Below are 25,840 nucleotides of genomic sequence, written 5' to 3'. Positions count from 1 at the left end.
AGCCATGGTCAGTTTGGAATCTTTGAGTCTTGTCGTCTTGTTCTGCACCCGTCTGCAGATTTATTATGCTCAGTGTTTCTCAACCTTTTTTTGATACCAGGGACTGGCTTGCTGCCTTCCTAAAATGTGTCAGGAAGAGGCCCTGGCTCACAGACTGGCTGCTGAGAAACACTGCTGTGCATTGTTCTTTCTGAGGAACAAACTGTAAATGTCGGTGGTTTCTGTTGAACTCTCCACTGTTGGTCTTGATCACATATGATCTGGGCACTGAATTCTTTTTCTTTACAACAGCTGGAGTTGTCCATCCTTTTTCCTACATCCAATTTGACACGAACATGGGCATCAGGTTCTACACCTGGCAGTTCTCTGAGTGATACCTGTTGTAAAAGTGTACATAGGTCTATTAGCTTTTTTGTCTGATTTGGCTTTTCTCATCACATCTAGCCACTTTGGAAATAGTCTTTTCAAAAGCTGGAACAGTTGTTCTAAGTTGTCCTCCCATCAGGAGTTGTGCTAGACTATATCTAGTAGCTGTTATTGGTGTTGATCTGTAACTCAAAAGAGCAAGAAAAGGATTTTTTTGGTTATCTGTACAGCTCTCAATTTGTGTGTAACATGGGTTGTAAGTAATATGATCAAAACTATATTTTGTTCAGAATGACACATTCTGCTGCAGTAAGTTGTGGTCCGTTGTCCATAATTAGTTGCTCTGGAATACCAAAATGAGCAAGAATGTTTTTCAGTTTCTCAATAATACTGCAACATGTTATGTCTTTCGAGTACATTATTTCTATATACCTGGAAAAATAATCCACAATGACCAGGTAATGATGTCCTCTGAATTTACATAAATCTGCAGCTATTCTCTTCCAAAGTCTGTCTGGTAAAGGTGTTTGTACACTGCATGATTCACTATTGTCTCTTAAATTGATTTGTATTGCGTCTCCTTTCAAAAGTCCAATATCATCAAATCCTCCATCGAGTTCTTCCACCTTTCTCAATAGGCCCATCATGGCTACCAAACTGCAGCTGAGGTTGTTGGTCTTTGATCACATACACTCAATGCATAGCTTTTGTCTTTGTAAGTTGTTTCTGTGGTCAACTGGCTCATGCAGTTCTGAATACCTGCAGGGCTAGCTAGAGCTATCAGGTGACTTCAGCTCTGGGAGGGGTTGAAGGTGATTGTAAGTCCCTTCTGAGATGACTGTGATGTCAGCTCCTAAGCCAATTTTAAAGTCAATAGTCTTGCCGTGAATATTCAGTTTCACTCTCCAGGCAGGCTCTGGCATCACAAGTGATAGATCCCAGAAACAATGGCTTTTGATTCTCTGTAATATGGGAAAATTCTCTGATTGCTTTGGTGTGACACAGATACAAAATGTCCATATCTCATGCATTTATTACACCACATGCCTTTAGTTGGACATGCATCATCTCTTGGGACAGGACTTTTTCCACACCTCATGCATGCTGGCTGGAATTTCCCTGTAATGGGGTGGGACTCGCCACTGCAGCGCCTCCTGCTGGACATCCTGGGAATTAGCTCTCATTTCACCAGAGCACCCTCATCAAGCAATGTCTGGTGATGTTATACCCGTACTAAGGGAGTATGTAGGGATGTACTCTTCACACTGCTATAAGGAGTGTGCAGTGTAGCCATAACCCTCAGTCAAAATAAAGGCCCTATTCCCTTAGGGCCTGGTCCTACTGAAAGACTTCCATTGACTTCAGCTGGCTTTGGATCAAGCTCATAGAGCAGGAGTAATCAATTATTTTTTGTCAAGGTATAGTCAAGGTCCAGACTCCAGAGAAAATAATTTAAAAGAAAAAATTAGTAACAATAATGATAAGTAAATAAAAAGATTTCAGGGTCTGTTCAAAAATGTGTGGCTGTTTGGATTTGGCCTACAGTCCACCTACTGACTATCCCTGTCATAGAGCGATGTTAAACATCAGGGCTAAAGCGCTTTGCATGTCCCATTAAGCAAATGCAAAGCTACTGTGTGAGACGAGAGCTCCATTCTAAATGTTCCTCTTGGGCTCACTCGAAATTGCTCTCAGGCAGAAATCACAGACTTGTGACTTGGAATTGTGATTTCCAGCACCACCACCACCACCACCACCAGCCTCACTATGAATAATTGCTCACTTCACAAAGGTGGCATTGCAGAGATTAGTTAGTTTGTAAATGGCTCTTTGGATGAAAGAACTAGAAATGAATATTTATTTTAGATAATAGGCTCTGGAATGGATTCTGGGTTATCTACAGGGCCAGTGCAACCATTCAGGTCACCTAGGGCACTAGGATTTGGGGGGCACCATTTTCTTCAGCAGCGACCGCAGCGGCCGGACCTTCGGCCGCCCGGTAGCCGCCGGCATTTAGGTGAAGGGAGCTGGGGCAGGGGAATGCAGGGAGGGCAGCCTGCAGCAAGTGAGGCAGGAGGCAGCATGCAGGGGAACTCTCCGCCCCACCTCATCCCTGCCCCACCTCCTCCCCGAGCACACAGTGGCTGCTTCACTTCTCCTGCCTCCCAGGCTTGCGGCACCTAATCATATTGGCAAGCCTGGGAGGCGGGATAAGTGAAGCAACCATGGTGTGCTCGGAGAGGAGGTGGGGCAGGGGTGAGCTGCTTCACTTCTACCGCCTCCCAGGCTTGCGGCACCAATCAGCTTAGGAGCCGCAAGCCTAGGAGGCGGGAGAAGTGAAGCAGCGACGGCATGCTCAGGGTATTCATGCACGGAGCAGGGGTGAGCTGAGGCCGAGAGGTGCCTCAGGGCGGAGGGGGGGAGCTGCCATGGGAGGGCACCTCAGGGCAGGGTGTGGGGGAGGATGGCACAAGGTAGAAGTTTTGCCTAGGTCACGAAACATCCTTGCACCGGCCCTGGTTATCTATGTTCTGTTCCCCGTGTTACTACCAAAGTTCTGGGTGATCTTCACCTCCCTGTGCCTCAGTTTTCTTATCTGTAAACTAGGGATAGTTGGTACCAACCAAACCACCCATGTAAGTGCTTTGAGATCTATGGATGAAACGTGCTCTGTATGTGCTCATAGACTCTAGGACTGGAAGGGACCTCAAGAGGTCATCGAGTCCAGTCCCCTGCCCTCATGGCAGGACCAAATACTGTCTAGACCATCCCCAATAGACATTTATCTAACCTACTCTTAAATATCTCCAGAGATGGAGATTCCACAACTTCCCTAGGCAATCTATTCCAGTGTTTAACTACCCTGACAGTTAGGCTGGACATTAGGAAAAAGTTCCTAAATCTCCCTTGCTGCAGTTTAAGCCCATTGCTTCTTTTCTATCATTGGAGGCTAAGGTGAACAAGTTTTCTCCCTCCTCCTGATGACACCCTTTTAGATACCTGAAAACTGCTATCATGTCCCCTCTCAGTCTTCTCTTTTCCAGACTAAACAAACCCAATTTCTTCAGCCTTCCTTCATAGGTCATGTTCTCAAGACCTTTAATCATTCTCGTTGCTCTTCTCTGGACTCTCTCCAGTTTCTCCATATCTTTCTTGAAATGCGGTGCCCAGAACTGGACACAATACTCCATTTGAGGCCTAACCAGCGCAGAGTAAAGCGGAAGAATGACTTCTCGTGTCTTGTTTACAACACACCTGTTAATGCATCCCAGAATCACATTTGCTTTTTTTGCAACAGTATCACACTGTTGACTCATATTAAGTTTGTGGTCCACTATGACCCCTAGATCTCTTTCTGCCATACTCCTTCCTAGACAGTCTCCTCCCATTCTGTATGTGTGAAACTGATTGTTCCTTCCTAAGTGGAGCACTTTGCATTTATCTTTATTGAACTTCATCCTGTTTACCTCAGACCATTTCTCCAATTTGTCCAGATCGTTTTGAATTTTGACCCTGTCCTCCAAAGCAGTTGCAATCCCTCCGAGTTTGGTATCGTCCGCAAACTTAATAAGCGTTACTTTCTATGCCAACATCTAAATCATTGATGAAGATATTGAACAGAGCCGGTCCCAAAACAGACCCCTGCGGAACCCCACTTGTTATACCTTTCCAGCAGGATTGGGAGCCATTAATAACTACTCTCTGAGTATGGTTATCCAGCCAGTTATGCACCCACCTTATAGTAGCCCCATCTAAATTGTACTTTCCTAGTTTATCTATAAGAATATCATGTGAGACCGTATCAAATGCCATACTAAAGTCTAGGTATATCACATCCACCGCTTCTCCCTTATCCACAAGGCTCGTTATCCTATCAAAGAATGCTATCAGATTAGTTTGACACGATTTGTTCTTTACAAATCCATGCTGGCTATTCCCTATCACCTTACCACCTTCCAAGTGTTTGCAGATGATTTCTTTAATTATCTGCTCCATTATCTTACCTGGCACAGAAGTTAAACTAACTGGTCTGTAGTTTCCTGGGTTGTTATTATTTCCCTTTTTATAGATGGGCACTACATTTGCCCCCTTCCAGTCTTCTGGAATCTCCCCCGTCTCCCATGATTTCCCAAAGATAATAGTTAGAGGCTCAGATACCTCCTCTATTAACTCCTTGAGTATTCTAGGATGCATTTCATCAGGCCCTGGTGACTTGCAGGCATCTAACTTTTCTAAGTGATTTTTTACTTGCTCTTTTTTAATTTTATCTTCTAAACCTACCCTCTTCCCGTAAGCATTCACTATATTTGACATTCGTTTAGACTTCTCAGTGAAGACTGAAACAAAGAAGTCATTAAGCATCTCTGCCATTTCCAAGTCTCTCGTTACTGTTTCTCCCTCCTCACTGAGCAGTGGGCCTACCCTGTCCTTGGTCTTCCTCTTGCTTCTAATGTATTGATAAAAGGTCATCTTGTTTCCCTTTATTCCCATGCTAAATAGGTTGGAGGCGTAAGAGCAAACTAGAAGGGGGTTCACCCTCAGGCTGGGCCTCTGGTTGCTACTGTAATAGACATAAGTGACTACAGTGGTGGGGCACGTTGCCCTTTGCCCTGTAGCTGTGCAGGCCACACTGGCTGCAGGAGCGATGCGGGGAGCAGTACCGTTCGGCACATTGCATTCACCATAGCCCAGCTGGTTCTCTGTAGGGCCCTGTAACCTAGGGCGATGTAGTACCAGTACCGGCCAGCAGAGGGCAGTGTTTAAGTTGGCTCCCGCTCTCCCAGGCCTGGGCGTAGAGCCCTGTGCCCTGATCAGCCCAGCCTGCCCCTAACGACCGCCCCGCCTCCTCCCTCTGCTCTGGCCTGGCCTGGCCTGGCCTCTCAGGCGGGCACAAGCCCGGCGCACTGGAGACTACAACTCCCAGGGGTCAAAGCTGGTGGGTGTTTCTCCCACCCCACCGCGTTGCCTTATGGGAATAGCAGCTGAGGGGCTGGGAGCTGTCTCTCAGGAGTGGCTCAGCGGGCGGTGGGGACTCTGCTTCCCAGCGTGCTCCGCGCGGGCGGCCGCGGCTGACGGCGCGCTTCCTGTACGCGCGCCGCGGCCGGATGTAGCCGCCTGGACCGCGCGCTGTGAGGAGGAGCGGTTGGGCCGCGCTCCGTGAGGTACGGGCCGCGCGTGTTCCCGCCCTGCCCGCGGCGGGCACCGTGGGGCCTGGGGTTCGGGGGGGGGTCGGTTCCTGGCCGGCCGGGGACTGCCCGTCCGCCCCGGGGAATTGCCCCCTGGGTAGTTCCGAGGTCACGGCCCCCTGGGCCCCTCCGTGCCCGGGCGCTCACAGCCCCGCCTCCCTCTGGCCCGGGGCTACAGCCCTGCTGAAGCGAGTCCCGGCCCCCCGCCCCGATCACAGCCCCGCCCCCCGGCTCATATGTCCCCTAGCTCCGCCTCCACCCAGTATCACAGCCCCTCCCCCCAGCGTCATAGACCCCGGGCCTAGAACTTCCCTCCCGCTCCATCGTCTCTGCCCTGCCGGGCAGGTCACAGCCCCTCCCCAGTATCATAACCCTGCCGGGGGTGTGGGGGGTGTCACAGCCCCCCTTTCCCTGCGTCACAGCCCCTCCCCAGTGCCTCCCCTGCATCATAACCCTGCGGGGGGTGGGTGTCACAGTCCTCCTTCCCCTGCATCTCAGTAGGATCATTGCCTTGCCCTGGGGAGCTGTGAGCTCAGCACATGACACGCTGCAAGGCTGTCAGGTGCTGTTGTCTGTCTAAAATACTGACGTGGCCCCCATCGTCTACTGCTAGGGTATCTGAGATCCACCACTAACAGCTGCCTCCTGTAAAGCTTTGCCCTGGAGAGTGGGTGTAGTAACAGCTGACCTAGGGTGACTGTGCTCTCTGGCTCCCCTTGCAGCAGGGGGAGGAAGGAGGAGAGCCTGACTGAGAGCAGCATGGAAGATTCTCCTGGAGACCTGTCCATTCAGAGAGATGCCATCCTGTCTGAGTTGTATCATATTCAGATCACCACCAAGAAACTGTGAGTCTCCTTGGGATGTAGGGATCAGTACTCCTGGCCTTTGTTGTTGAGATGGAAGAGGTTTTCAAAGTTTGGGAACTTTTCCTTTCTGCCAGTCCCAGCTGTGGTGAACTGCCAGTTTGAAAGCAGTCCTTATGCAGGTGCATTTACTCCTTTCTTCTTCATGTGGTTTGGAGGATTGCTGTTGTTTCTGCAAAAGCTGTTGAACCATGTGCTATGACTAAAGTGTCATAGAGCCAGATTTTCAAGTGCTAATCTTCCACTTCACCCAGCTAAAGGCCGTATTTTCAAATGCGCCCATTGTGACATATGTCCAGATTTTACTCCTAGGGTGTTCGGTGCCAAACAGTTAAAAATTCTACGCACAATATTCTGCAAAATTCTGCAAATTTTCAAAATAACACTACATAATCATACCAGTTTCAATTATTTTGATAATTTATTTCAAAATAACTGTCGGCAAATGTCCATGTAACAATACTGACACACAAATTCCCCCAGGAGCAGAGAGTTAAAGAAACCCCTAATACAACCCGGTTCCTGTTTTGCTCTGCCACCTTCCCCACTCTCCCCCCCACCCAGAGCCCAGCCCTGGGGCCCCCCCAGCCAATACACCAGAATCCCCCACCCCAAACCCAGATGTGGGGCCCCCCTGGGCCACATAAATGCACACACACATACCACCAAGCCCAGCCATGGCCCTTCCTGCCTCCCCTGAAAACCCCAGGATCCAGTGGGAGAAACAGCCTGATGCTTGGTCCCAGGCTTTCATGACGTTTCCTGCGTGGTGCCCTCTCCTTCCCTCTCGGCATGCTGGGAACTGCAGCTGCTGGGAACCCTCTAGCTCCCTGTCCCTCCTCTCAGCTGTATATTCAATGTGTGAGCTGGGCTTTGCTGGCTCCCGTAACCCCTACTGGCAGCTAGCAGCACTGTAGTCCATTTCTGCGGGGGAAAAGGAAATTCTGCGCACACAACATTAATTTCTGCAAAATTCTGCATTGCACAGTGGCACAGAATTTCTTCAGTCACGGGCATAGACTCTGGGGGTGCTCCAGGGCCCTGCTGATCAGTGCCTCCCCCTTGTGCCTCCTGCCATGAAACAGCTGTTTTGTGGCATGCAGGAGGCTGGGAGGGAGAAAGGGAGAAGAGCAAGAACCCGGAACGCTTGGGAATTGGGAGAACTGAGCAGGGCAGGAAGAGGTGGTGCGGGGAGTGGGGCCATGTGGGGAATGGGGGGGAATGGGGTGGGGCCGAGGACAGTGCTGGGGGATGGAGCACCACCTGGCACTTTGGAAAGTTGGCACCTATGTTCCCAGGAGTGAGATTTTTAAAGGAGTTCAGGACCCAATGTAAAAAATCTTTTTCTCTTCTTTTGGTGTCTGACTGATTTAAAGGTTTTCAAAATTTGGCCCCAATTGTAAGTGCCCAGCTCTTTTGAAACCTGGCCCATAGTTTTCTCCCCAATCTGTCCTGCAAATTTTACCATCATGGAAGTAGTGTGCAATGCTGTTCATGATTACTATTATTTATCAGTTATTCTTGTTGACCACATTGATTTTGACACTCCTCTGCTAAAATTCTCTTTTTATTTAATCAATTTTGGCATGGGCATTATGTCCTGAGTGGCTTTATTAGTGTGTGTCTCAGCAGAAAGTGCAGAGTTCTTTTTCCAGCCTAAATCCCAGAAATGTCTGCAGAATTTTTATTAGGACAGGCTCATGACAAAAATTAGGAATCAGAGCCACAGTTGGAGATGACTGAGAAATGTGCTAACTGTTCCTTTTAAAATACCTTTTAAAAAAATGAATTTTCCTACCTTGTGATGTAGATATTTGTTTTCTAGGGTGCAGCAGCTGAGATCCTTGGTGGCTTTAACTGACCCAGAGGAAGGGAAATTGTTTCAGTCTCAAGAGACAGTGAGTGACTAGCACACTTTCCATGCCTATTTACAGTCTTTATTGAGAACCTATATTTATAGAGCTTAGGCACATATTTTTCTACCTTAAAATTTTGCAGTGTATTCATATATTTCTATATTGGAGGAAAAAACCCTGATGTACTGGTAATAGCAAAAACCTATTTTAACTAGTCATATATTCTGAAATAAGCCCTGTATATGTGCATTAATTGCTCACATTCATGCACAAAAGAATGGTTTTATTTCAAACAAAAATTTATCTAGTGACAGAATGAGCTACATGTACCTGAGATTTGTCGCAATATGATTTGACACACAGTACACAATGTCTGTCATGTACAACATCAGTTGAAATAAGGACAATCACAGTATTTTTTTAAATAGCATAGTGGATGCTGCAACCCCTTCCTCGGTGAGCCCTGAGAATGTTGAGCTCAGAATATAGCAGAGGTAGTCTCCTCACACTAGCTCTTTTCTGTTTCATTTGCAGCACTTCTTAAGTCGCACAGTTTTCCATGGCCTTGAATTGCTGTGATGTGAACAGAAGAGTCTCTCAGGACATTCTGTTCTGATGTGATTCTCATTTCACAGATGAATTTATATTTGTTCTTTCTCATTCCAGGCTTTAAAGTCACTGGATATTTGGAAGACCTTATTTGCTGCAGCTGGGCCTAAGCCAGAGAGCACAGTTGAGTAACAGCCCAAAGATGGGAGATGAAGGTGCTGGTGAGCCCTTTATGGGTATAGTGGATGGCGGGGCCAAAGATTATGAGGGCACTCTACCTTCTGACACAGTTTCACTCAGTGATTCAGACTCTGAAGACTTTGGCTTAGTGGATGAAGCAGAAGTTGATACAATTTCTCCAGTGGAACCATCATCTTTGGATGATGTAGGTTATGGATCAGATGAGATCCCTGATTCTTCAAACAGCAACCTTAAGTCTCCTGTCCAGCCATTCCATCTGAGAGGCATGAGCTCTACCTTCTCGCTGCGTAGCCAGAGCATATTTGACGGCCTGGAAGGGGCAGCCAAATTAGCGGCGCCCTCTATGGCTGAAGATAACATTATTGATGGGAGGTTTAAGCGCCCTCTGCCCCCACCCACTCCTTTAAGCAAGATGGCTGCAGAAAGCCTTGGAAGGCAAAGCAAGCCACCCCCAGCTCCCAAAAGCTCTCCAGGAGTCCCGGACTATGTGGCACATCCAGAACGCTGGACAAAGTACAGTCTGGAAGGAGTTTCAGAGTCCAGTGATAAGACCAACAGGATGGCTGCCATGGAGTTCCTAGAGGGCTTGAAGAAGAAAGGAGGAGAACAAAGCTCAGCTATGCAAGACAGCTACACCCCATATTTCAACCAGGACCCATCCAGCTATGGTGCTGGAAGGATAATATTTACCAAGCCCACAAAGATAGGCATGCGTAGTTCGGAAAGGAAAAGACCAGCAGAGGAGGATGGTAAGAAGCTCCTGAACACAAAGCAAGGTCTGAATGAGAAATCTCCTAAGAAGGGCAGTAACCTGAGGGAGGAAGATGAATTTGAGCTGGATCATCTAGACATTGAAGAGAAGAAGACTATGGAGGAAGAGGAGCAGGTGAAGTTGGAGGACCTGGGTACAAAAAGAGAACTTGGCACAGGTTCCGCTCACACAGGTGAAGATGCTTTGGTGGAAACGGTAGGGTTTCATGGTAGTAAGAAAAGGAGTAGGAAGCATTTCCGTCTCAAAGCAGACTATGAAGAGGCTGAAGAGTCTTAAGAGAGAAACTAATTATACCCATCCAGAGGCTTCACTGTTATTCCAGAAGGCTACCTTTGTTTGCTCTCTCTCAGCTCAGATCTCACTAGTGGGGCAGGTGGCAGGCTTTTGTCTAGCACTCAATTTCATGGTCTCCAAATACACTATTTTTAGTAAGTTTGTCAGAAATTAAAGTACAAAAACCCTACACCTGCAGCGAACAGTGTGGGTACAGCACCTGGAGGAGTAGGGAATGGGGTGTGTGCTCTTGAACAAGCCCCTCTGACTGACGCTGGCACAGTGTCAAGTCTTTGACCACAGAGAGAACCTGTCCTAACACAAGTACTTCAGCAGGAAGAATGAGGGATTCAGGAGGACTCCCTGCCATTCCCTATTCTTGCACCCTCTTAAAAAAAAAAATTAGAACCCCCTGACCAGTGCCGTAGAAGTCGAGGGTCAAAAGGGATCAGGATTGAAGAGGAGCATATAAGGTAGAGTTTTAAAGTATGAAAAACCAAATCCAGTAGTTGGTTTCCTGATTCCCTACGTCTGAGATGGAAATATTCCCTTAATATGTATGTTCCTAATTGGGATCAGGTGGTACAAGGATTGAGCCATGCTTCCCCCACTGCCACCGAAATTAAAAACACAGTAAATAACTGGCCATGAGCTGAGAGGGCACAATCAGGAGTGGCAAATTAAATGGTTTTTAAGGTAGTCTTGAGTATTTTCCCTGTTACTTTCTAACGTATCTTATTTTGTAAAAGTTTAAAAGAAACATGAGGCCTGTTGAGACAAAAGATCTTTGGAAACATTTTAGCAAAGACAAGCGTGAAAGCCTCAGTCACTTCTCAACGTACTGTGTGTACAATTGAAATTTGTGTGACAGTTTACTGACTGATCAAGCAGCCACAAGCTTTTTCCCTGTGTGTGAGTGATGTGCTGTGCAGATGTCTCACCTCCATAATTTGCAGTGCTTCCATTTTGACTCTTAAGTGGACTAATTGGAAGGGAAGGACTTGTACTAAGAGATTCTCTTTATACTTTGGATGTCAATAAAAACATTTAGTTGTAATTTGGTTTCTGGGTCTGTTTTCCACCTATAGGTGTATTAGCATCAAACACAACTATGAATATTAGTAGCGAAGTATAGACACAGTTTCATTTGACAAGGTGGGATTTCAGGTAAGAATCTGAGAAGATTTTACTCTAAATATGTAGAGAGAGGCTTTTTTTTCCTCTCTTGGTCTTACTACTTTTTTTTTTTTTTGTAACACTGGAGTAGCTTTACAAGTGCAAATGGAATCATTAACACAGCAATAATGAATGTTAAACTTTTACATAGCACTTTACAAATATTCTTGTGAGACAGGTTAGTAAGTTCTGACATTGCCTTTGGTTAGATGAGGGAAAACTGAGGTTGAAAAGTTACATTCTTAGAATGGATATTCATATTGTGTTTCTTAACGACCGGTCCGGTCCCTGAGATCTGCCTGCCACAGTTTAGGAAGGCAGCAAAACAGTCCCTGGTATCAAAAAGATTGAGAAACACTGCTATAAAAGACAGCATGTTACTTAGGCAATTTGGCTTGATTTATCATGCCCAGTGTTGTAGATTAACATTTAATAATATGCAATTAATCAGCCAAGTTGTAATATTTATAACTGGGCAGTAAAAGGCCATCTCTTCTTTCCTTGGAATCTGCAGTTTCACTACATTCATTCATTGTAGCTAGAGATCCATTGCTTAAACCCTCATGCAAACTTGGGAACATTACTGATAGGGTGCTTGAAATCTCTAGAGAGAAAATTCTTGGCTGCAGGACAAGGAACCATGGCTGCTTTTTTTGCTTGTGCAGTCCAGAGCATCTGGTTGTTGCTTCCAGAAAAAAATAATTATGTGCCATGGGTAGAGGGTGGGGCAGTAGTGTCAGTCTTGTGAAACTGACCTTGTCCAGAATAAATTGGCTTGGAGCGCAACAAAGAGGAACAATTAAGAGTCTATGGACATTCATAGGACATACCTAATACATAAATCCTGCTGGTTTGAAGGGGATTCAAAAATTCAGATGAGGTATAACTTCCAGAGTTGTCACGGTATAGTTTGCTTTCAAATAAGGATCTGAATTCACTGATGATATCAGTAATGGCAGGAAGTGTTTTGGTTTGACAAACCGACTACTTCCTAAACAAAATGTCCCTAAAGCAGTAGCCATTGGTTCCACCTCTCTGTCTCTAAAGGTGAATGAACTATTGTAGCATGGATGCCAAAACTATTCCCCTGTGTAGGGCACAATGATGTGGCACAGCTGACTTGAAAATAAGATGAGCAAATTCCTATAGTAGGAGGAAGTCCTTAACACCTTTATTTCCATTAACAAGAACCTCTTGCTTGAAAGCTTCTGAGCATAAAAGGCATTATAACCTGATCTTCAATTTTATTTTATTTTTTTAAAATTTTTGTGTGTGGTGGAGCTTTTCTGAGATCAAGAAACCTGATGGGGGAGGTGTGTAACTTACCAGGAGCAGCATTTATGATACATAGGAGCCTACAGGTATATTATTTTCTAGGAAATCTAATTTAATTGAGGCCTGTCCATCCAAGAAAGCCAGAAGTTCAGTACATTTTGCCAATAGTAGTGTATTTACCTGAATCCAAAAGGTTGGGCACTATCCCTACAAAATTACAGGAAGAGAACCTTTTAAGTAGTAAAATTCAGTTTATTTGTGTATGCTGTCTCCTACAAAAGTATAACAAGGTTTCACAGACAGTTAGCCTATATGTACAAATAAAGTAGTCAAATATACAAGTGTAATATTTGTAGCTACTGTAATGAAAAGAGAAAAGGTGAAATGTTCATAGGTCTAGTTTCTAGGAAAAATGATGGTGTGTGGAGTAGGATTTGATTTTTCAGAGGAATGAGACAAGAAGATGAAAAAAGTCAGAAGATTTTTTGGAGGTAAGGGAGGTGTTCCAACTTCTGAGGCTGTGTTGGGAGAGTTTCTGTTGCCCACTATTAAAGCAACACAGTAGGCAGAAGGCTGGCATTCAGGGAGCATAGTGGATAGAGTCGAGGGGGTAAAGGTAGTAGAACCTTTATGTGCTTGGGGTTTTGAAATGGACAGCAAGCCAGTGAAGACTTGAGGACAAAAGATGTTTCAGTTTCTGCATCTGGGAGAAGTTAGGCCTAAGGAAAGGCCATAAAGGAGGAAATTGGAGATGCTGGAAAGTATAACAGTTTGGGGATGAGAAAAACGATCAGTGAAAAAATCTGGCTTCTATGCTGTTGAAGCCCTGGGTTATTTCCTGATTTGTTTTTGATTAACAATCTCTAGAGAAGTAAAGAGCCCATGAAATTGAGCTTTCTTCAGCAAACAGATGAGGCGACTAATTTTACTGTGCCAGTCTTGTGAAGTGTCACAGTAAGCATCATGCTTTTTGTCAGAGTAATTCCTCTGAGAAGAATACAGGGAATAACAATCAAGAAATGAAGTCCTCAGTAAAAAAAGGAAATTTGAGAAGGGAGTGGAGGGCACAGTGTTTTCGAAAATGTGATGGTATCAGTTTGGAGGGCATCAGAGAAGGTACCAGGGTGCAGTAAAAGATGCTTATTACCATGACTGGTGAAATGAAGTACACAGGCTATAAGAGTAGGGTAGAGAAGAGATCCTTTATATGGCTAACGAGGAGTCACCAGTATGGATTAGATGAGAGGATAAGAACCAGGAAACGGGAAGTGGAAGAGAAGATAGGAGAGGAGGATGCAACAAAGAGAGCCTGCAGAGCAGATGTTACAGGAGATGAGGTGGTTCCGGAGTGTATTGTGGGCCCTGTCTGGCAACATGGCAGGCTTTGTTGAGGATCCAGAGAAATATGCAAGACATGGTTGCAGGGCAAAGGAGGATGGAAGTCTGACATGGACAGAAGAATATTACATAGCACAGGTGATTGCCTCTAGCAATTGATCTGCTTTTCCTTAATGTGGGTAAATAGGTTAAGAGAAACATAGTAGACAGGCAGGTAAGCACTCTGCGTAAGGGCAGGAGATGAAGATAGGGAAAAAAATCTCACTGCCCTGTTCACTACATATATAAATACAGTGAGAAGGAAATAGAAGACATCTCTTACACAAGTACATCAGTGATGAAGTCCTGGCCCCACAGCTTAATGGCAGTTTTGCCATTGACTTCAGTGGAGTTGGGATTTCACCCCAGAAGTACTTCAAAATGGCAAACTAATCTGAGGAAATGAGAACTTCATTTAATTATCAATGTACATCATATCATTTTCAGACTCTTCTGTAAGCTCTTTGCCTTCACTTCTTTCTGGTAGGATTGTTTGATTTGTGCTGGTATTCAAAAAACCTAACAAGATTTAAAAAAAATCAGTGCATTAGTTTAAAAGTATTATGAAAACAAGCTCTTACAATAACTATTGGGGTCTTTGGGGAGCACTACAAAATTTAAGCAGTCAGTGAAAAGCTACACTAGACCACCATTTTTGCATTTTCCACTTCAGACAATAAAAACCTTTGTGTTAGTTTCTAGTCAATTTCAATGTCTGATTCTCATGCAATGATAGTACTACAATGTTTGGGTAGAAAATGCTGCAAGGGAATTCTTTAAAAAGAATGGAAATCTTTTTACAAAATCTAATCGGGGGGGAGGGGAATTTACTATTACTGCCACTTTTAAAAACAGTCCATTTTGCAAACTCTTGTGAGAGAAATAAAGGTGTATGGATTAGACTCAACCATCTCATGACTTTGTGTCTAGTGATCTGTGCTTTACTTCAGCAGTTGAACACTGAAAACTACTTTGAATGTTTGGGGAATCTTATGCTCTACTATGCAGATACTCTTATGTGTTCCACATTACCATGTCTGTGACTGGGAAAATGTTCAATCAGTTGTGTTTATATTAGCTAGGATTGTGTAGTTTGTCATTGTAAACATCGGGAAAAATCAGGGAGGAGAGATGGCAATAATCACAAGTCATAGATAACGGCTGTCTGGGCTTGGGCCTCTAAATGAGTAATCTAATCTTTTGAGACCTTTCCATGTCAAGACTTTGTGAAGTTCTTAGTTACTTCCCCTTATAGTATCTTTTTTTTTTAAACAAACAAGAAAGGTTAGACATGGAAAATATCTATTAAGTCGGACTGTCCCCAGCTAATGTGAATCGCCTATTTCTTAGTCTGGACAAGATTTAAATGTGTCAAACAGCGAGGCTTGCCCTTCCAGTCATACAAGGTCAGATCCTAAATTGGTGTAAGCAGGTGTAACTTCACTGAAGTCAATGGAGCGATGCTGATTTACATCATCTGATAATCTGGAGAATTACTATTCTTCTATTATAATTATTAAACATATTGTGAGAATGCCTAGGGTTCAGCCAGGTTGGGGCCCATTGTACTAGGTACTGCATAAACGTAATAAATGGCAATCCCAGCCCCAAAGATTCCATGTTCTGATACGTCTTGCTGTTGGGAAGCTTTTGCAGATCTGCAATCAAAATGCTCCTCTTTATAATTTCATCCCCATTACCCCAGTACCTCCCTACATGATTCCTCTTTGCCATTTACAGCCTTTTATGGAATTGTTCACCCACAATATTTTGCTTTGCAATTATCATTTCAAATACTCACTTGTATATTTTGGAACTGGTCTATTGCACAAGAGGTTATTTTTGCTTAAAGTATCTGCCATTGAAGAAATAACAGCTGAACAGTAGTTAACCTACAAAACAAGTAGTGGTCATGTTAATTCTATTTCTGTAATCCTTCAGATTAATTATCCTTTACAAATCTAAAAAGTCAAAAATCTAAGCAGTAATTATTAAACTTCCTAAATAGCATTTCTATTAAATCAACTACTGAGCCATAAATATTTAAATTTCTATTCCGTATATATACACAGTAATCTATAGGTGGCACAAACTTTCAACCAGAAAAATAGGTGGCTTAATGTATCTAGCTAAAAATATTTTTTGAGTGTTGCTGTTGAATTTGGCCATTTATCTTTACATTTGGTGTCAACATTTATTGAATAAGAAGTATTTTTAAGGAGCAGTGAAAAATATATTGGAAAAAAGTTCTGCGATAAAAGTAATAAGATAAGCCACAAGGCCAAAAGTCCACTGGGGAGCTCTAGTGACATGGAAAACAATACATGTACTACTTAGTACTTGGATAGTGCTTAACATTTTTAAACTGTTTTACAAATGTTGATGTTTGTTTAAACACCAGCTGTTTGTAGTCAGAAATTTAAGATGGAATTTCCTTGTATTATTAGTGTTGCATATTTGTAGGTTAGAATATCACTTTGGTCTGTTTGCATTCAATATGCTAACAAGTCAGTGTAGATCATATCAGTGAAAATATAACTTGTATCAGTGGATGTGGGTATTTTCATAAACTACGTATAATTTTAACATAAAAATCCCACTGCCAGCCAGTGTCATTTCTAAATAGTTAATTTTTATCTCTGTCAGATCCATGAAATTCAGCCTTAGAATAACACTCCAGGCATGAAACACTTTTTTTTTTTTAACCAGCTGGAAATGGAATTTATGCTTTACTTGCTTTATATACAGTAGAATTTGGATTTATCAGTATGCACTTTGAGTGACCATTGAGATCCATGGATCAAATCTTACTTTCCAAAAGCTGGTTCCCATGTGTTGTCCCCTTGTTTAAACTGCTCTATGGGGTTTTTGATTGCACGGAAGTAAGTGATTTCAGTTTCCCTATGTTCAAAGGCTGGAAAATAGTTTCATGGGTTTTTGAGTGTCACTTGACTGCCATTAAGAGATTTAACAGTTCAAGGGAGGACTTCAAGGCTTAGGTTTAGGCAGAAAGCTACCTGAAGAGAACTGAACGGGCAATAGTTCACTGGAGGGAGAGGTTGGTCTGGCAGGACCAACAGAATGAGAGAGAAATGCACTTACCCTCCCCCTTCTCTCTAACATTTGGCAGGCCAGTGAAGATTCTCTCCTTCACAGAAATATACAATGAGGCCACCAGGGGCCCTGATGGCGACAGAATCCTCTTTCCTTTTGCCCTCGTAATGTAAAGTGAACCAGCTAAGGCCTACGTGCCAACACCACCCCCTCCTTGTAGAGAAGGTCACGGTCAAGGTCCAGTCCAAACAAAAAATGAAGAGAATATTAGCAAAAGTATATAAAAAGTGTTACTTACTTGTGATTCCAGAGATCTAAGCCGTTTCTCTTGCTCTTTCATTCCACTAAAATATTTAGACAGGTTGTCCACCCTAATACAAACAAAGCAGAGATACATACTGAGCAAAGACATCTGCAAATTACAGCTACATAACTCTTAACAGAGTTAGATCCACAGCCCCACTTCTGCCTGTTTTGCACTGCTGAGGTAGAGGCACCCAAAAGGCTGCCCTAAAGGGTCATTTGGGGATTCCCTGTTATTGAGAGAGGGTATAGTGAGAATGCAGGGGGTAGGGCTGGAGTACACAGCAGTCTGGCCAATCCTTATGTCTAATTGCCCCCAGGGAATCATATACTGGCATGAAGTTAAAGCAGTCCTTAGGTTGCTAGGACTTGTGCCATGACCCATTCAGTTTCCAGCTGCTCCAGGAATCCAGGAAGGTGTAAAGCCAGCTGTAATTCCTTACCCCTCTTTCAGCAGCAGCACCCAATGTGAGCTCGAAACTTGGAAGAATTGCACCTATAGTATTTTTATCACCAGCTAAGACGTACTAGCTGTTTCTTGAAACTTTTTCAAAGTGTTCTGTTTCCAAAAACTAATTTCATACTTTTAATTGGTAATAATAAACCGCAAAATATCCATGCTAGTTCTTCCTCTCCCATGAAGTCCAAAAGCTTCTTCAGAGCTCACCTAAATGTATCCAAACTATTTTAGGCCTCTCTGTCCATACCCACTTCACCTAATGGCACTTTCCCCAGGCTGCTTCTCCCTCTCTTTCACCCTATACATGCATGCACCTCAATGCAATCCCTAAAGGGTCCCCTGACTTTTAAATCCCTCTTCTGAATTCAGCTGTTTCAAATCTCTCCCTTCATGGGTGATATTCCTTGAGCATATACGTGGGAGGCTCTTACTGCTGGGTTTGGATCTAATGTGTTCTGGCCTGTAGCTTCTGTAGTACAGGGGACAAGGAATATGTTCCTAGTCTATGCATCTTGTGAGACTACAGATTTGATGAGATTTTTGGAGACAGGAGAATGACCCTTTCAGTGCAGCCAGAATTACTGCCCGCCACCAGCAAGGGTAGAAAGTTGAAGAGGTGGTATTTATCTGAACCTTTTCCAACTTCATAAAGTTTATGGCTCTGTTTCAGATCAGGAGCAGAGAAGTTAAAGCTGGTTCTTACTTATTCTCTCTTCTGCCCCTCCCCTTCAAACCAGTAACTTTATTCCTAACTTGCAATATTTAAAACTAACAGAATGTCATTATCAAAAAAGGCTCTTTTAGGAGGCACTTCAATGTATTTTTATTGTTTGCTGTAAGAGCTATTAGGCTCTGCTTGCTCATCTTGCTTATTCCCAGGGCCACAGTTCTAAAGTCAGTCTGATTCTTTGATGACTCTAAAGTAAAAATAATCTAATTGTTCTAAGTTATTACGAATAAACAATCAAATCAGGCAGTTTTTGTGTATCAATTAGGTGGAGGGGAAGAATATTTTCGCTGCATATTCAAATAGGCTGTTCTAGGCTCCAGCTATGATATAACTTAGAAAGGCAAAGGCTTGCTTTGAAAGAGCACTCAAAGCAAAACCATTAGACAGCAGAGCTAATTGATTTCAGTGTGGTTTGTTTATGCCAGAACTGAAGTTTGAATGAAACTTTTGCAACGTGCTGGCTATCTTTCACAATAATAGTTACTGCATTTGAGTCATGTTATTAAATGCCTCCCCAAAGAAGGCTTACTCACGTCACCTTAGGTGTTGCTTTACATGTATAGCTTACTTCTCCCTTAAAATAATGTGGTATACTTTGGGGTAGTAACTTAGTAGTTCCCATCTTCAGAATGCTATATAAAAATCAGCTCGTCCTTACAATAGTTCTGTCAGATAATGTTCTCCTCCTCTTTCCTGTGGTGTAAATGGAGCTAGGTTTAAAAAACATTGTGGAACTAACATGACTTTTGCTGCAATCACATTGTTCATCCCTTGTTTGTTATACTGCGTCCCCTGTCCCGGGCTTGTTTTGATTGTAAGATCTTTGGGGTAGAGAGTCTCTGTTACTCTGTTTGTACAATACCTAGCACATTGAGGCCCCCCTTCTTGATTGGTCCTTATGCATTACTGCAATGAACATGATTAATAATTCCCTTGTAATAACCATGGTTGGCCTTTATATCTCAAGGATAATGAGGACTTTACAGCTCTCATAGGATGCATATTTCCAAATTAACTGCACTTTGTTTTTAATGTCTTGCTCCACATAGTATCATGCAGCACTGCTGACCGGGCCATTAAAAGTCTGGTCAGTGGCACAGCGGGGCTAAGGCAGGCTCCCTGCCTGCCCTGGCTCTGTGCAGCTCCCCAGAAGTGGCTGGCATGTCTGGCCCCTAGGCGCCAGGGCAATCAGGGAAGCTCCCTGTTTTGTCCCCATCCACAGCTCTACAGCTCCCATTGGCTGGGAACTGTGGCCAATGGGAGCTGCAGGGGCAGTGCCTGCGGGTGTGGGCAGCACGCACTGTGCAGATCCATCTGGCTGCTACTCAGTCTAAGGACCGGACGTGCCAGCCACTTCTGGAGCAGCATGGAGCCAGGGCAGGCAGGGAGCCTGCCTTTGCACTGTGGACCAAGAGCCACTTGAGGTAAGTGCCACCTTGCCTACGCCCCAACCCCTCTGCCCCAGGTCAGAACCCCCACCCAGACTCTGCACCCTAACCCCCTACCCCAGCCCTGAGCTCCCTCCCAAAGCCCACACCCTGCACCGCCTTCCGTACCCATAACCCAACCTTGAGTGCCCTCCTGCATCCAAACTTCCTCCCAGAACCCATACCCCCTCCTACACTGGAACCCATGGCCCCTGCCCAGAACCCCCTCATGAACCCCAAACCCCCAGCTGGAGCCTGCACTCCCTCCCACCCCCTAACCCATTGCCCTAGCCCAGTGAATGTAAGCGAGGGTGGGGGACAGTGAGTGATGCAAGGATGGGGGCTGCAGTGAGTGGGGGAGCCTCAGTGAAGCGGCAGGGCAAGGTTTTGTGCAATTAGAAAGTTGGCAACCTTAATCCAAACCTGCAGAGCAACAAGATTCACCCATCACTGCATCAAAAAAGGGGTTCAGAAATGTTGAAAGATGAACAGAAATGTACTTGTTAAATGTTTTCTTTAGTCTCTCTTCGTTACTTTCTTTTTTCTTTTGTTCCAGGTTTGCAAGATAATTTTCCTTTTGGACCACCTCCCATGTTATGATTTTTTGATCCAGGCTGTCTGGCAGATCTCTTTCTGGGGAAAAAGATATAAAAAACACACCGTTATCAAAACACGTATGTGTGTTGGGGGGCAGGGAGTGGCATGTGTGTACAGGAAGGAAGGTAAGTGAGTTGTAAATTTGCCATGCTAAAATTTGGGAGATAAACTGTGGATTTACTATGGCAGAAGTGTCAGGTTATAGTGTAAAGAATTGTGGCTTACAAGTTTTCCTTTAAGTGCAAAGTTTAGAGTCATTTCTTCATTGTAAGAGTGTTGACCTTTCTATAAAACTGTCTTGCTTTAGCCCAGATGTGACCTCATTAAAGACTGCTTTTATGAATGTCCCAGGCTTACTGAATTGTTACACAAATACTGCAGTTCTAAGGTATTTACAGATATTACAGGTTGGTTACTCATTGACTGTCAGACCTTACCAATGCTTCCCAAATAGCAGTGAAGGAAAAAGAAAGACTCCAACAAAGAGCTGACTAGCAGTTAGAAATACACCTCTACCTCGATATAATGCTGTCCTTGGGAGCCAAAAAATCTTACCACGTTACAGGTAAAACTGTATATTGAACTTTCTTTGATCCACTGGAGTGTGCAGCCCCCTAGCCCTCGGAGCACTGCTTTACCGCGTTATATCCAAATTCATGTTATATCGGATGGCGTTATATCGAGGTAGTGGTGTAGTTGGAGGCAGGACCGTCAGAGGCCCAGTCCTTCATTTATTTATTTGAGGTTTTACTATAAACGCAGGAATCCCAGAAATATACAGAGGCTCAAAGGTGTTGGGGAGAAAGAGCAGAAAGGATCCAAAGAGCTGGGATGAAGCTTCTACAAAGAGAAAGTCTAAATGCCTTCCCTTCGCTCCTAACTCCTCTTGGTCTAGCTCTAATCCCATCTATATGGGGTTGACTCTTTGATTCCTTCTCCACTCCAGTCTGTCTTGAAGCATTTCCGCAGAGTCTGCAGTTAATCAAATCCTTTTGTATAACATCCAACCATCTAGGTCCAGTCTTTTAAAACTTCCGTTACCCTCCACTTCTAAGTTTTAACACCCTGTTTCCTAGTCTTATGATCTTGTTTTCACATGCCCAAACCATCTAAGCCTGATTTCCCTCAGCTTTTCTGTATTTGGTGCCATCTTTACACTTCCCATAATTCATTTGCTCCAAATGTGGTCCGTCCTTGTAACTCCAGACATCCATCTCAACATTTTCATTTCTCCTGTATAGGGGGAAGGGATAGCTCAGTGGTTTGAGCATTGGCCTGCTAAACCCAGGTTGTGAGTTCAGCCCTTGAGGGGGCCACTTAGGGATCTGGGGCAAAAAATTAGTCCTGCTAGTGAAGGCAGGGGGCTGGACTCAATGACCTTTCAAGGTCCCTTCCAGTTCTAGGAGATTGGAGATTGTCATATAACCACCTGACAGTGAAACAATGGATATTTGTGTCTCTGGTATGGTTTGAGCATTGTTTTAAAGTATAGAAACAATGTTTTAGTTACGTGAATAGCAATAGAATAGGAGGAGGAATCTGTTTTTTTCAGGCTTGTTTAATATATAGTATTGCTATTTCAATAGTGGAATTTTGCATGCAGCCAGTTGTTAAATATTTAGTCTTTTTATATAATGGCCATTTCTAAATGGGATTTAACTTGTGGAGACTTGGGTTCAAATGCACTTTATTGTCTAGGCTATAATAATAATAATTATTATGCAGTATTCAAGCACTGCAAATAAAACAACATAAACTCAGCCTTTTAATACTCAAATGTAAATGCATTTATTTATTTGATTTATAAAGACAAATGGATGGCCATGGAAACCTCTGGGCAATTGGACATCCTTTAATTTCAGAACAACAATTTAAATGCAGTGGACAGCTCACATAACTTCCGCAAATGCCTGGGTAAAAAATGGACCTTGCAGCCTGCCTTGAAGGCTAATGTATCTGGGCTCTGGCCCCCCAAGGGAAGGAGTGAATTCAAAAGAGAATTCTTGCAGAGAATGCTCTGCAAGCAGCCCCCTCTTGTTTGACAGAGTTTCAGCTACAGTGGCACGACTGACCTTGACTAGAGCAGTACACCAAATGATGGGAGAGGTGGTCTCTCAGGGAGCCAGGTCCCAAAACAATTTAGAGCATTAGAGGTCAAACCCAGAACCTGGAATTCTACTTCAAAGCATATTGGTAATCTGCACAAATGGAATGAGGGGGGGGTCTATTGCCGGAGAAACATGCTGATATTATTAAATTGTATGCACTCTTTATTAATAGAGAACACTGCAAAATGAGTATTAGAAGCTGAAGTATAGTGAGTGCATATAAAAAGATCTACTGTAAAAATAATAAAGATGCTACTACCATTTCTGGCAATGTTCCCTCTCTCATGCTTTAATGGGAAATTCCACTGGAGACAGTAGAACCCATACATGGTTTTAAGGATGCCCCCTATGCACTATTGCTAAAATTCAGAAGCAGATTAATAACAGAAATAGCAGTTTATTCATTAAAATTCTCCAATTAAAAAATTTATTATCCTTTCATTAATCCAGTCTACTTACTCACCTTTAAAAGAACAAACATTGCCATTTAATTATATTGTACAAAGAAAAGTTGATGCCTTGTGGAAAAACACTAAACCCTCTTATTTCAGAAGTTAGATTATAAATCATATTTTTACACATGTATTCTCACACTGTTTATGAATGAAGACATATCAATGAAAATAGAAGCTTTTGTTTTTTGAAAGTTTATTTGCTCTCCTCTGTTTCTTATTCACCACCTGTGGTCAGGCTCCTCTGAATCACCTGGTTGCTAGCTCTATGTTAACAACTCACCCAGATGTTCCTTTTTGTGCTCCATCTTTTTGAAGATTCTTCTGAGAATCAGATGCACGTGGCTAATAATGATAAATGGTGGTGCCAACGCTGGACGACCATGGTATTCCACAATCAGGTTGTACCGCTGAAATTTCCAGAAGATGTCTGCATTGCCCTGAACAACTTGAAAAGTATAACTTTAACCAAACAAAAAAAAGTATGTTAAGCTTTTCCCTCCATGATCCTAAAATTTATTATCATTTTTTCTTTAGCTTGATTGCCACCTCACTATCACTCTCTCATTGTTCCTCTTTAAAATAAAAGATTACGTATGTGCACCTCACTAAAGATTACGTTACTTGCAGTAATTGCCTTCAGACAGACAATAAGGCACAAGCCTTTTTAAAGATGGCAACTGTAGTTTGCCAGAGTAAGGCTGTGGCCTGGTCTACATTTAAAAGTTAGGTTGGTGTAGCTAAGTCAGTCAGGGCCATGAAAAATTCACATCCCATAGCTTTGCCAACCTAACCTTTCAGTGTAGACCAAACCTATATCAGGCAACCATATTGAGCCACATCCTCAGCTGGTATGAATCAGCACAGTTCCATTGTCTTCAAGGGGCCACGTCAGCCCCTAAACCAGTCAAGGGATTCCCCTATGAGAGGATCCTCCATGGGCAGGTCCGCCAGATGTACAGCTGCTTTCACCTGCAGATTTTACCTGATTTTTTTTGGTAAAAAGGAAAAAATATTTCCTTTGTTTTTTTTTCCTTTGAGGGATATAGCGAAAGGGGGAGGGTAAATTAAAAACTGTGTGCTTGTAAAAGTTTACCTGCAAAGTGAAGATTACCACTAATTAGTAAAATTGCTAATAGATCCAAAATGCTTAGAGAAGCATTTATGTATATGTATGCATGCATTTTTATTAACCCTTCTCTTCCCACCCTGCAATCCTCATCTCAGAATTAATTAATTGACACTTGCCTGAACATAGCAATCAGGAGATTCATAAGCAGCACATTGGTGACCAATAAGAAAGTGACCAACAGAAGTATGACAAGCCAATTGGCATAGGTATTAGAACATAATGGTGAATTTTCCCGTGGACTCTTCAGGGAAGAGGTACAGTTCTCAAGACGCATACGAGATGCTGCAATGGGGGGAGGTAGGGGAAGTAAAACAGTAGTTTTATACATCTACATTGCAATTTGAGCTCTAATTGTAATGTAATTGTAGCTTTAACTGAGCTAGTACAAATAGCAGAAGTGAAGATACAGTGGCACAAAGCCTAGTGTAAGCTAGGAATTTATGTTATGTACCCAGCATCCCTGGTGGGCTTGTTAATCCCATGCAGATTTAGTTTATGCCACCATATCTTCACTATAATTGTCACCTGTGCAAGCTAGATTAAAGCTTGCATGGGTTTGCTTAACCCTACAACTGTACCTTAAATGGCATGCAGACATAGTGTGTTCTGCTGCCATGTTTAATCATTAAAATGGTCATGACAGCCTCTCAGTTTGTTTGCCATCAAGCTGATGGATTTGGCTCAAGAATTTAACTTTATGCCTGAAGTTTGAGGTACTATATGTCAAGATAAGTAGAGTGTGAACAATGGCTGAATTAGCATCCCTTAACCTGTCTTATTTTAAGAACGAGAAACTCAGACAACAAGCAATGCATTTTCTGTTAAGATACAAATCAAAAGCTATTGATTACTTACTATGAGATATAGTCTCTACTAGATGTAACCACCCAGAGAATGTCATTCTGAATGTCTCATGTTTACTAGATTTCAAGCCCCATAGGGGGTGCTTACACCAAGAGCCGGGTTTGTAACTTCAGCTGTTAGAAGAATGACTCTCTACTGCTTGAGCTACAGGAATAATTCCTTCATCTGAAAGCAGCAGACAACTCAACTTTTTAGGTGGACAAGAGGGTAAGAAAGAGCCAGAGTTTCTAATGTGGGTTCAATATACACATCCATATTGTATATACAATGTGCCCTTGCTTTAGAAATGTGAGGGATATGCAGCTTCAGCAGGACTTACTTGACAGAGCTACAGATCTTTGCTGCTGCTCCTCCAGTGCCAAGATGGCCTTCACAACTGGCCATTAGGAAATGTCCAAAAAGAGGTTTTCAGAGTCCTATTGACTATTCTCTTCATCTTAAACAAACCCCCTCTGAGTTACTCAGCGATGTTTACCACCTTACAATTTCACCTTTCAGGAAAATGTGCTTGAAGCTCTTTTAAAAAACTGTAGTTATTAATTGAACATCTAAGCATGTTTTCAAACTTCAATTTTCTTTCAGGAATCCTGAAAATAAATATTTGCAATTGTCTTTTCTATCATCCCCAGCCTGTCCTGTAAATCTTCTAATCTCTTATCAATTAGTTTCGAGTTCTTAGTTTTAGCAGCTGTGATCGCCCACACTCTTGCCTCCTAGCTGGCACCTCCTGGGTATGCATTTAACAAGAGAAAACTCTCCACAGGTCTTGACTTTCATGCTGTCTCTGACAGCTTCTCCAAGACATCTTTTCATCTTCTA

At 43.3% G+C, this 25,840-nt stretch overlaps 2 protein-coding genes across 3 annotated transcripts in view; one reads left to right on the top strand and one right to left on the bottom strand.

Annotated features, from left to right (window-relative positions):
* Positions 1-5,437: 5,437 nt before the first annotated feature.
* On the top strand, positions 5,438-11,123 carry TSSC4 (tumor suppressing subtransferable candidate 4). Of its 2 annotated transcripts, XM_030560572.1 has the most exons (4): positions 5,438-5,528; positions 6,275-6,397; positions 8,241-8,313; positions 8,938-11,123. In XM_030560572.1, the coding sequence occupies exon 4, from the start codon at positions 9,023-9,025 to the stop codon at positions 10,067-10,069; it is 1,047 nt and encodes a 348-aa protein (XP_030416432.1). In that variant the 5' UTR covers positions 5,438-5,528; positions 6,275-6,397; positions 8,241-8,313; positions 8,938-9,022; the 3' UTR covers positions 10,070-11,123. The 2 variants fall into 2 exon arrangements, with proteins under 2 accessions (XP_030416432.1, XP_030416433.1); XM_030560573.1 differs by lacking the exon at positions 8,241-8,313.
* A 3,128-nt stretch (positions 11,124-14,251) lies between these two features.
* The window catches only part of TRPM5 (transient receptor potential cation channel subfamily M member 5), an 87,167-nt gene continuing 75,578 nt past the window's right edge, over positions 14,252-25,840 (bottom strand). The window contains 6 exon segments of the mRNA XM_030562134.1: positions 14,252-14,413; positions 15,696-15,786; positions 17,247-17,319; positions 20,369-20,501; positions 23,309-23,487; positions 24,274-24,439. Of these exon segments, the coding sequence (XP_030417994.1) occupies positions 14,310-14,413; positions 15,696-15,786; positions 17,247-17,319; positions 20,369-20,501; positions 23,309-23,487; positions 24,274-24,439 (746 nt within the window). The 3' untranslated portion in view covers positions 14,252-14,309.

The sequence above is a fragment of the Gopherus evgoodei genome, chromosome 4 (assembly GCF_007399415.2).
Source record: "Gopherus evgoodei ecotype Sinaloan lineage chromosome 4, rGopEvg1_v1.p, whole genome shotgun sequence".
Taxonomy (NCBI): Eukaryota; Metazoa; Chordata; order Testudines; family Testudinidae; genus Gopherus; species Gopherus evgoodei.
Note: the sequence above shows the minus strand (reverse complement) of the source record. Positions and strands in the feature narration are given on the sequence as shown.

Bases quoted from the DNA above. Each gene is read 5' to 3' on its own strand.
- TSSC4 (XM_030560573.1), top strand. From the start codon at position 9,023: ATGGGAGATGAAGGTGCTGGTGAGCCCTTTATGGGTATAGTGGATGGC.